The following is an 11,610-nucleotide window of genomic DNA, read 5'->3' on the forward strand; positions in this document are numbered from 1 at the left end:
GTTGTTGCTTCTTTTGGTGGAGAAAAATGTACAAAGGAAGAAGTCTGGATTTTCGTTTTTCAGACTGAAGAAAAAAAATGCTAATTTCCCTTGATGAAGATTTTAAGAGAGAATTCCCTCACAGACTTGCTGTGCAGGCTGTAGCTCTGAGTGTGACAGAACCACAGACTGCATAGGAGGAACCTACGGCTTTTAACTTCATAAAAACTGCTGCCCCTAAAGTGCTTCCCAAAAGAGCTATGATTCAGCTTCTGCTTTATAGAGTTAATTAAAAATCTTGAAGGAGACTGAAAACATTTCATCAAAGCAAAGATATTTAATTATTATTATTATAGATAAAGAATGAAGGGCTCTCAAGCTCTATTCAAGGTTCCAAGTCTCAGTGCTGGTTTGAGTATAGACCTAGTTAATACAAAGAAACATAATCAGCTCCTTTATAAATTCTGCCATGGAACCTGCCTTTTTGGTTTAAAAGCGTAAGTGTATTGTGAGATAAGTTTGTCATTGGGATGTAGTTAGGACCCTTACACTAAATATCAGCTAAAGTCTGAATCGCAACCTTGTGGCAACACTTTATTAAATTTCCTTCCAGGATTTCATATACCATATGGTTGGAATACATCTTTCCTTGTTTCTTACCACCAAAGATTTTATTATAAGACATGTTGTGAGTGCTCTGCAAAAGTGAATTTAATAACATTTATTTACTGGACATTTCAAGTGACAATTTTAAAGTCACAGCATTTTTAAATGTAAGACAAACCTCAGTGAGTAGCTTTATGAGATTTTGTTTTGATTGATTTGTTCTGTAGAGCATCACTTTTTGTCTCAACTTTGTATCAACTTTATGGATTCTTACACACTCACAGCTATATTTTCATTCCCGTACTGTGAACATAAATGAACTTAAAGGGCAATGTCATTTCCTTGCTAATGAAAACAAAGGTGAGAAGACAGAAAAAAGAAAGCAAGCAGTGGCTTTAAAATAATAACCAGTCTACAGAGATTTCAGCATTCACTAACTTTTAGACTAGTGAAGGGTCTGGAAATACAAGCAGGAAGCCAAACCACAACATTCTACTATGACAGTGCTCTCTAGAAACTTTTTAAAGAACATCCCTTTACATTTTAACCAGCTGCTGAGATGGGTCATTTTATAACCACCTCCCACTTCTTCTTACACAATTACTGCTTTGTCAAGCTAATTATCTGAATTTTTAACTGCAGCTTTTGACTTGTAACTGCATGATACTGTAGCTACTATGTTAGTTGTACACAAACTAGCTAAATTAAGGCATAAAGATATATTCAGCCAAGCTGCAATAAGTGAAATCGGATACACAATTAAGTAAAAAACTGGTAAGTTTCTTAGGCAGTCATGTTACAGTTGCTGATAATTAAAAATGGTTATGGAACGCAGAAACAGACTGAAGAATTCCATGTCAGAATAGCTTCAAATAAAATATATAGGCACAAATTCGATGTTTAGCAAGAAACCTGTGATTTGGTTTACTTTGACATCTTTCATAAATACTATAATTTACATAAACACTGTGGGAAAGGTCAGATCTTAACTCTATACACTAATGTTTGGGGCCTATGTGGGAGAAAAAAAAAGTAAGTGTAATTCCAAATGGTTTGTCTGGGTCTCTCTCTTACATGGCAATTGCTGCAACCACTGGTCATAATATTAAGGGTAAGCTCCACTGTCACTTCAACTTTGCATATTTTAAAAGAAAAAAATCGCAATTATATTTAAGGAAAAGCTAGGTGTTACACAAACATAGGTCGAGTTCAAGACACTCTCACCAAGTTAACCCTTACATCATATTATTATTGTTGTTGTTATCGTTGTTATTATTATTATGTTATTGAACTTTTTTATATCAACCCATAAGTTTTCTCACTTTTACTCTTCCAATTTTCTCTCTTATTCCCCTGGGGGTGGAAGTGATGGAGTGGCTGCGTGGTGCTCAGTTGCCAGCAAGGATTAAACCACAACAGTAGAGAACTTCGAAAAATTAGGAAAATTGTTTTAGATTTCTATTTTAGATTTCACAATCCTGAGTTGAACTTAAATGTTGCCTTACTCATTAAGCCCCTCTTCTAGATTTAGCTTCACATCTGCAGAGGAAAAGAAATGGATAAAAGATTCACGGAGTAAAACATAAAGGGATACCAGAGGCTGCGATACAGATTGAGAAACCAGAGTAAGAACCAGCATAGAGGATGAGAGAAGCTTGAGAGTTATCTACAACCAATTTTCTCTTAGATACGAGGTCAGTTCGGAGGTTAGGTGTTAGATGGTGTTCAATTATTTAATCTGTGCATTTACTTTATAAGACTTAAACAAGCTTCTTAGATATTAAGAAATCTCCGAGAGACTTGATTTGCCAGATTCCAACTGAGATGAGGATTATTGTTTGTACGATAGCCCACCACAAAATACTGCTGTTGGTTTCTTCACTTGTCTTCCGAAAATTTTCTTCACGCTCCTGAAGAAAAAAAAGGAAAAGCATTATTACCTTCTGGCATCTGTATATTTCATGCTGCTGTCTGGGTAACTAGACAGGCATCACTCTTCTGCATGGTAGAGAACAAACATGTTTTTCATGTTGATAAAACTGAAAGCTTATTCCTATCCATTTACAAATCAAAACTGAGAATCACACACACTGTAACCTGAAGCTGAAAGGTAAACAGAGCTTCCCCTTGCTCAGGAAATATATGTTGTACTAAATATATTCCATTAGTACATGCTTAAGCATTTTTAGGTTTACAGTCATCTTCATACTGCAGACAAGAACCTCGTTGCAGGCAATACTTTTTTTTTTTTTTAAATTAGTTGGTACATTTCAAATACAGTCTGACTGCCAGCATATGTATAGAAAAGTGAAGACAACGGGTGTACAGTTGTTTGAAGGAAGGCATTATTTCTAACTATGCAGAGATATATAAATAAGTGCTCAGTCATTTCCTTAACCACTCTAATAAAGTTTATCCACACAGACCAGCATGGAAACAACAGCTGGCATCATCACCAGCAATGGTACCTGCCACCTGCTCAGCTGCTCTTACCGACTCTGAACAAGAAAACTATATTTGGAAATCCCTTCTTTAAAATAGCACCTGTTGCTACAAGCATGAGTTCACAGTGATTAATTACTTTTTAAGTGACAGCTTAAAAATATTTTGCAAGGTAATGTAGGTATGTTGGTTAAATAGCTTTTAACGAGTTAGTTAAAAATAACACTGCAATCAAATAATAAATCTCATAATACTTTATAAATCAATCAGCCTATGTACAATATATTTAACATTTCCATTGGCAACACACATACTCTTTCATAGTTCTGTTCTTTAGACACATGATGAATTTGCTCAATTAGATGTTCCAGTCTCATGTTAACTTCATTCACTTTGTCTTTGGCTTGAAGAACAGATTCATCCAAAAAATGTTCTCCAACTCTGATGTCCAGATGGATACGCTGCAAACAGAAAAAATATTTTCCTTACTGTGTCTTCTTTTCAAAATTAAAATACACAAACAAACAAACAGTGGATAATTTCTGTTTAAGCATATTATAGGAAAATAGTTTTAACTGCTTACAGAAATCCTTCCTAAAATTAGAATCAGGTGGGATATTTAAAGTGTTTCTTAATATTATTTTTTAATTAAAAATATACATTTAAAACTTTCAGTCCTGTTAGGGCATTATTTTATGCTAGTATTGATTAAACCACCATGAATGTTTTCTGTTCTTTGTCCAAATGTACTAAAAGAATGAGCACTATTAGGACTGCCCATTGTATTTCACATTCTATTCTACTATTGCAGAAATTACATTCTTCAATACTACTGCAGTTCTTTTTCTGCACCTGGTTTATTTAGTATGAAATACCTCCCAATATCCTATAAACTATTGAATGATCTATAGCAAAAATGCCCAAACTCACCAAGCAATAAACACAGAGAAAGAATGCAACTTGCAATATCATGCAACTTATTTTGACATGAATTAACAATTTCACTAAAATTAATAGGAAAAAGTTCTTCTAGTAGCCGGTTTGAATCTAAGAGGAGATTGAAAAGTTTTAGCCAAAGAGATCATCTGCGGAAATCCTCAAGTTTGGTATTACCACGACAGAAGCTTGGTGTATTCAGACATCTACCACAAATGAAGAGCACATCCACCTTCAGCTCTTTCAGCTCTTTTAGAGTTAATTAACTGAACATTCAGAAATCCACCTTACAACCTTATGGTAGCCTTTGTCCATTAATTTATTAGACTTTGTTTTGAAGCAGTCATTACATCTGGTTCTTACAGAAGACCACTTAAAGATTTAATTTAGCTAAATAATTTTTTTTTTCTTTTGTGATCTTTATTCCTGCAGATATAATTGTGAAGAATAATATTTTCCTTGTTTTACTTCTGTGTTCTTAAGCTAAACAAGCACCCTATTTAATATCTGTGTTTTCAATGTTCTTCTTCCCCGTACCTCTTCCCTTCTTTTAATCAGGATCACCAGAACTGTACATGGTGCATGTGTCATGTAAAATTATATTAATACAGCTCATCTATACCAGACAAAAATCTCCTGGTGCATCCTCAGAAACACATTCATGGTGTGTAGTTAACTATGACCAACCAATGCCTTATCCGCCTTACCCTTTCTAGTTGATGAACTCCACAAATTTTTGTATTATGACAACCTAAGTGCTTTTGCACTTTCTATGATTAAATTTCCAGTAATTTCCATAAATCAGCCCATAAGAACACCTACATATTCCAGTGTAATAGCCCCACTTCAGTGCTGTTAGCTCTTCTTGGTTCTGTCATCTACGCGTTCTCAATGCATACATCTAGCATTAAATTGGGTCTACCTCACTTAACACATTTATGAGATGTTTATATCTAGCTGGTTATCTAACTCTTGCAGTCAAGTGGAAAAAAAAAAACACCTCTACACAATATTTCGTCTCGTCTGTTCAACTACCTTTGGAGAAGAGGCATATAGCTACAATTTTCTAAACAGTACTAATGACATTTTAGCTGAAATAGAAATAGATTAATGATATCACTTCTGATGTCTTCTTTTTTTTCAAAATCTCTATTAAGACTAACTTTGTTGGTAGTAGACAATGTAAAGTATGGTAACATGCTCTTAATTTGAATATCTTTCAAACATTAAAATTTTATAGTTTCTTCAGGCATTCAGTCTCAGTTAGTGAAGATATGAAATATCCTTATGAAAAGTGCTTGTGCTAGTCAATCTTATGTATGTGTCTGTTTGAAGCAAGTAGCCAATCTTATTGATCAGAATTTTTCATATTCAAAGCACCATACAAACATTAAATCATTCTATAGTTCTATTAATCTTGCCTCTTTAATCTTGACTTCTTAAATATCAGAAGAGTCTTCTTATCTCTTCATCTTCATAATTCTAGGTTTCTTTTCTTTAATCACTAAGAAATTTTGAATTATCTGCTAGAAGTTAGACCAGCTTCTAATCTAGTTTGTAAGCTCTGCAGTTTGGATGTCATTGCTAGTACGACAACAAAGAATATTTAAGAAATACACCTACCAGTCTACTTCCTGGAAATGACACAAGTCTTGTGTAGTTAGACTGGAAACAGATACTGTGCTCCCCAGATAGATAGGATGTAAAAGAAAATGTTCCTTGTGGCCCATACAGTTTTGACAATATTACCTGTAATTTAGATGTAATATATGTTGATTATGTACATTATGAATGCCAATAAAACAATCAAAAAACAGTGCTGCGAATCAATTAAATTCCTGAAATCATCAGGTTGATCTGAATTTCAGAATAGATTTAGTGAAAAATAAATTTAGCTCACAGTAAAAACTGAAATGCTATAGATTTCTGCAATGTACAAAAACCAATGCTCTCTACAGCACTTAAGGTTGGAAAACTAAGACCTTGTCTAGGCACAGAAATAAATTGTCTATTGCTGAAAAAGCTCAGGACCTCATGGCAATGCAGACAGTTGCTATGCATGATGGCTTTATGTAGCCTCATGGTACTCTTGACTTTTGCAATTTAGTTTATCATCAAACTTCCTTTCTGCTGCTCAAGTACATTCTGTACCATTTTACTTCATTAGTGAATTTTCATTTTTTTAAAATCTAAACCTTTTTTTTCTCAGTTGTCACTATTCTTAATGACAGAGTTTCCCGAATCTGTTAGTGATGCAAAAATTGTCCATACAAATATCAAACATTGTAATTTCTGTTTACTTTGATAGCACTCATAAGGTCCTTATACCTTTCAGCATCAAAATACTGAACTAGCTGGTAGACTGTGGATTTATGTTTCCCAAAAAGTGCCTATTGTTTTAGATAGTGCTGCATGCCGGTGCCAAAAGTCAACTCATAAATCCTACAGAAACATTCATAAGGCACATTTACCTCATCAGAAGGACTTGTGACAGTCACAAACATTCCCAAACCAGGAGCAGATTCAGGAAAGTCTTGTTCATGTATGTTCCAACGTTGTACTTTGTAATTCCCTGAATAAAAACAGAGATGAAAATATGTTAAATAAAACATTGCTTAATATTAAACAACTTTATTGCTTTTTCAGCAAAAATATAAAGATAAATTATTAACAATAAAACAATTTATGTATTTCATGAGCTAATGATTGAAATTGCTCAGGGGGCACTTTATGACAGAGTGAAATGCAATAAAGTTTTACTATACTAGATAATGTTCTAGAATACTATAAAAACAGTTGATTAACAATACTTTCTAATTACTCCTAATGCTCTGACAAGATTAGCATACAGACAGTATGCTGAGACCTCCAAAAGCATAAGTGAGCTGTATTCAAATTACATTTACTGGATTTCCTTTCATATTTATGACATTATTAAAAATAGATAGATAGATAGATAGATAGATAGATAGATAGATAGATAGACAGACAGACAGACAGATAGATAGATAGATAGATAGATAGATAGATAGATATTATTTTTGCTACCCCCTTTCAGTACTACATTTATAGTCTTTGAGGTGAATTTAATGTGCTTGTGGTATCACAAGTGAAATGGAACTTTAGCACACCTTGAATTGCTTCTTTCCTGAACAGTGTTAATCAAAAAAAGTAGCTTTCCCATTCACATGGGGAAAACCATGTTACAGAAATTCTGGTATGAACAAGTAAATCTGTCCAAATGTGTAGAAGCACTATGGAGGCAGCAATTCTGCTGCTGTAGAATTAGAAGAGATTCTTTTTCTTTGTCTAGTCAGTTAAGCGCTCTGGAAACCATCATTTCCTTGTGTGATGGGTACACAATGTGTGAGAACATTATGACTTGCCTCTGCTGTGGGGAGTTATTTTCAGTGTGCCCTCTTTCTTGTCACCATGTTTTTGCTATATTCAGCAATCACAGATTTTCCTGTTACATTACAAGCTATCTTTATCATTGCATAGGTTAGATCATCATATAGCATTGACTGGTACCTACCGATTACCAGTGTGTCACTGGGAACGTCTTCAATTATGCATTTCTCTTCTCTTTCTCCGCTGTGAAAATACAAAGCAAGTGAAAAAGAAATCCAAGAATTCATTAGAAATCCTATTAATTGGCTTTTCATGTTTCTATGTATCCCAGTTGTGCTGCTTTTGAAGAAAACTATTTACAAATGCATGTAGTCCTGTGGTCATTCCTTGTTTGCTTCTCCTCAGTGTGTATTTGAGAGAGAAAAAAAACTGTGAGAAAAGGCAGCTGGTGGTTACACATTTATAAATAACTACAGTATGTTCTGCAGAATGAGATAACATGAAAAAGATAACTTATAAAAGCCTTCTTATTTCCCAGCACCTAGATCAAAAAAGTATTTTATATACATAGAAGAACATGAAACGGGAAAGGACCTCTCAGGTACTTGAGATCAGTTCCCTAGATTACTTTACATTGTCTCTTTCCATAAACAGCACGATTTTCAATTTAAATGAATTTGTTAACTTTCATTTCCCATTTATTCTGGGTGATTATTCCAGAGCTTCACTCCTCTTCTACTAAGAAATCTTGTACAATCCTGTACAAAACCCAGAGGGACTACATAAAAGGGTTGAAAGAAATACGAAGAAAGCCAAAAGAAATCGAAAAATAAAAGAATCTGAAACACTAACGAATATGATACCACAGGGAAAATAAGAAAAATCTAACACTTTCTGAAAACAACTTTTTACAGAAGACTGTCTTTTTCTTAGATACTGCCTAATAAATTCTCTAAAGAAAGTTCTAGTGTAAATCAAACAATGACTGAGGTTTTATTTTTATCCTTTGTACTAATACAGACCAATCTGTATGTCTGATGATTAACTCGTTTACCATTTAAGTGTTCCTTGTCTTATAAACTGAGACCACTGGGTCTGAAAGGTTGATGTTGATGTGAGACAATACATGGTCCTTATCCAGCAGGGAGGACCCACCTGGGGGATCATTTCCAGTAGAGGGGACCCATCTTTGAGTTCATTTTTGCTTCCACAAGCTCTCTACACTCCTGTGGGAGGCTCTGTATTTTGCTCACTGACTCTCTCCAACCCTGCTATATTCCTCAGCAGCACGTGGCATTTGCAGGTGAAATTGTTCAGTGATATCCCTGAATGTGCCTTTTATGGACCTCTCAGTTCACTTCAGAGTCCTTCCATCTTGACTTCAGGATATGGGATACAATCCACCTCCACTGCACACACACATGCCATGTATGTGGCTCACAGTGCTGCAAACAGGGAAAACACCATTTTCTTGCTGGAATTTTACCAGCATTTGCTCTGCTTGAAAAAGTGCAAGTTGGATTTTATTTTATGGTTTGGTTTTATATAGCCATCAAATGCTCAGCTGCGTAAGTTGCATCCTCGACACTATGCACGCACCAAGGGATCATGATTAGCCCTTGTCTCATATTGTCCAACACCTCCTCTGAACTTTTCTTTCAATTACCTCATTAAATGTCCCATTTGTATTTACTGTTTTTTGGTTACATCTGTACTAGTAAATAAAATTATGTCGGTCTTCCTGTCCATTTCTGAGCAGTCTTTCTGAGAATCTGCTTTGGTAGGAGATGCATTCTGCTAGCCCTGGTAGCTGTAGAACTGGCTCCATCATAGCACAAGTACTTGTGTTTTCCTAGAGGCAAGGAAGAAGGACTCATCATCAACATCTGCAACCTAAATATCTAACATTTCAGGAAAGTAACTCTTATTGGATTAATTCACATCTTAAAAAAAAAATACTGATTTATGTTTGTTGCCCGTATCTGCGCCTGCTACCTGTGAAGTTATCTCAGTAAAAATATCGAACACTGGCACAGGCTGAAAACCATCATCAGTTCAGTCCATTTGGCAGCATGAAGTATCTTCACACAAGTTCTAGCACAAGTATTAGTTCAACTCCAGCAAAATGCAACATCCCTATACTGATAAAGAGATTGTCAGACCTGATTCCTTAAACCTTACTTCTTATTCTTTGACTCCATGTAGTTAAGGACAGAGGGATCCACAAATTGCATCTCATGGCCATTGAATCCTTGGGAGTCTCAAGGGTGATATTAGGGCTCCTTTACTACTTCAATATTTATCCATCAGAAATAATTTTAGATTTTACAGAATCTCATCATATAACTAGACTCTTAACCCTCCACAATGGGGAAATCTTGACTGACATGCACCTGCATAAATGCTCATGCCTTACTACATACACCTGCAGGAAATACAGGTTTTGATTGACTACTTGAAGTTTCAGAAATTCCATGTTCCAACGGCAGAACACAAACAAGATGTACAAGAGGTTCCATGTTCAAGAGGATTCACCCTGTCCAGACCACTTGGGACAGACACATTACTTCTGTACATTTGGCTAACAAACACTAACATAGTAGGGCTGCTGGGCTTCAAATAAAAATAATCAGCCTCCCGGTGATTGGGTTTTCATGCCGCATGTTGAGAGCTTTTTTGTCTCAGGCATTCGCAGTACTTGTGAATTATCATGGCCACAACTTCTGTATGCTACATCCCATTAAACCGGATTAGGTGACTCCAGGATTCCTGTATCAAGTGTTAGATTTATTTTCTGAGCACATTAAATATTGTCATGGAGCAGTCAGAGCTATTTTATTTTGTTGAATCATTCATGACAGATCAAATATTCCCAATGTACTTCTGTTACCTGGTACTGGGAATATTATGAAATGGACTTCTTTGCCTTTAATACCATTGAATACTCTCAGATCTTTTGCTCACACTCCAGAAGGGACAATGCTCATTCAGTGATCAGAAAGGCTGGCATACGCTTTGCCTCCATTCTACAAGTTTGGAACACATTACTTTCCATGACCATGCTCAATATAGGCAGTGTGGCTAGGGTATTAGAGCTATTTTTCAATGAATCCAAGACTGTCCCTCTCCAGAATAATCTTTAACAGCAGATTCTGCACTACTTTGACAATTGCCTGCAACATTTCATAGTAGACTTGGTGGATGAGATTGGGTCACGTGTGGTGGGTTCACTTACCTGCTCTGATACAGCCTCTCCTCAATTGTAGGAAGGCATGTTTACTTGGCAAAATGGAACAGGGTCTCAGTTTGTAAGTCTATTTCTCTCTCACAGGCACACACATACCCTGGGCATCCATCCCAGGCATTCTGGTGTATCTGTTAGAATGAAATATCTGCCCTTTCCTTTAGCCCACCTAAGGCTCACACAGCAGAACGTTCTGCTGTGGTACCAGGGAGAGCTGTTCAGTTCACAGATCAAATCAGTCTTTCACGTGCCTTGACTTATCTACAATATTACCCTGGTTTTTTTCCTAATCATTCGCCACCAAAGTGCTGTATTGGTTGCCTGCAGAGAACCCACAGCCTGTAGAAAACCATAAATATATAGACAGCTTCAGCTGGCACTCTAACCTCCCAGGAGACAATAGGAAGATCTTTTGTTTGCTCACAGCTAACTATCCTTAAATTTCTTAAGGTATTGGACAAGTTGTTCTCAGTAATGAGGTACCCTGTTCCATCATGGGAATTGAATTTGGTGTTCCCACTTTTTGTAGGACCACAGTTCAAGTCTGTAGTGATTCTTGCTGCTACACTTACCTTTAACCATACTTTCCATTCTGCAAGGATATCTGCCAAGGCACCAAAGCTGATTCTTCCTACAAAAATTCTTGCTAAAAAGAGAGTCTCTCTGTGTTTCTTCATTGTTCCAAAATTTTTAAGATAAATCCATGTCCCAGACATGTGAAGAAGTAAAATTCTAGTTTTCAGAGAACTGCTGGGAAGGTTCCTCCAAAGATACCTTGTGGTTTGTAGGTTTGTTTTCCATAAGTTTAAACTTGCATCTGATTTCTACCCAAGACCTTTCCTGAGTTTAGTTCCTGTCCTCAGAGAACATTTAAATATATTCTTCAATATATGTTTTCTGAGACGGTGATAATTGCGTAACTATATAGTAAATAACTTTAGCAGAAAACATAGAATGGGTAAAAAATAATATAAAAAGAAGAAAAAAATGAAAAGGCAGAGAATTCCACTAAACACAAAATGTAAAAATAATACTGTAATAACACTGCTCCT

The 11,610-nt window shown here is 35.7% G+C and overlaps 1 protein-coding gene across 2 annotated transcripts; it reads right to left on the minus strand.

The window, feature by feature from the left end:
* Nucleotides 1-296: 296 nt before the first annotated feature.
* On the minus strand, nucleotides 297-7,709 carry LOC136101389 (transmembrane emp24 domain-containing protein 11-like). 2 transcript variants are annotated; one of them, XM_071808345.1, is made up of 6 exons: nucleotides 7,675-7,709; nucleotides 7,499-7,557; nucleotides 6,435-6,535; nucleotides 5,587-5,712; nucleotides 3,342-3,488; nucleotides 297-2,495 (listed from the first exon to the last, which is right to left on the minus strand). In XM_071808345.1, the coding sequence occupies exons 1-6, from the start codon at nucleotides 7,680-7,682 to the stop codon at nucleotides 2,346-2,348; spliced, it is 591 nt and encodes a 196-aa protein (XP_071664446.1). In that variant the 5' UTR covers nucleotides 7,683-7,709; the 3' UTR covers nucleotides 297-2,345. The 2 variants fall into 2 exon arrangements, with proteins under 2 accessions (XP_071664446.1, XP_065693568.1); XM_065837496.2 differs by lacking the exon at nucleotides 7,675-7,709 and having other exon boundaries at nucleotides 7,499-7,661.
* Between the last annotated feature and the right edge of the window lie 3,901 nt (nucleotides 7,710-11,610).

This window comes from Patagioenas fasciata, chromosome 4 (genome assembly GCF_037038585.1).
Source record: "Patagioenas fasciata isolate bPatFas1 chromosome 4, bPatFas1.hap1, whole genome shotgun sequence".
NCBI classification, from domain to species: Eukaryota; Metazoa; Chordata; class Aves; order Columbiformes; family Columbidae; genus Patagioenas; species Patagioenas fasciata.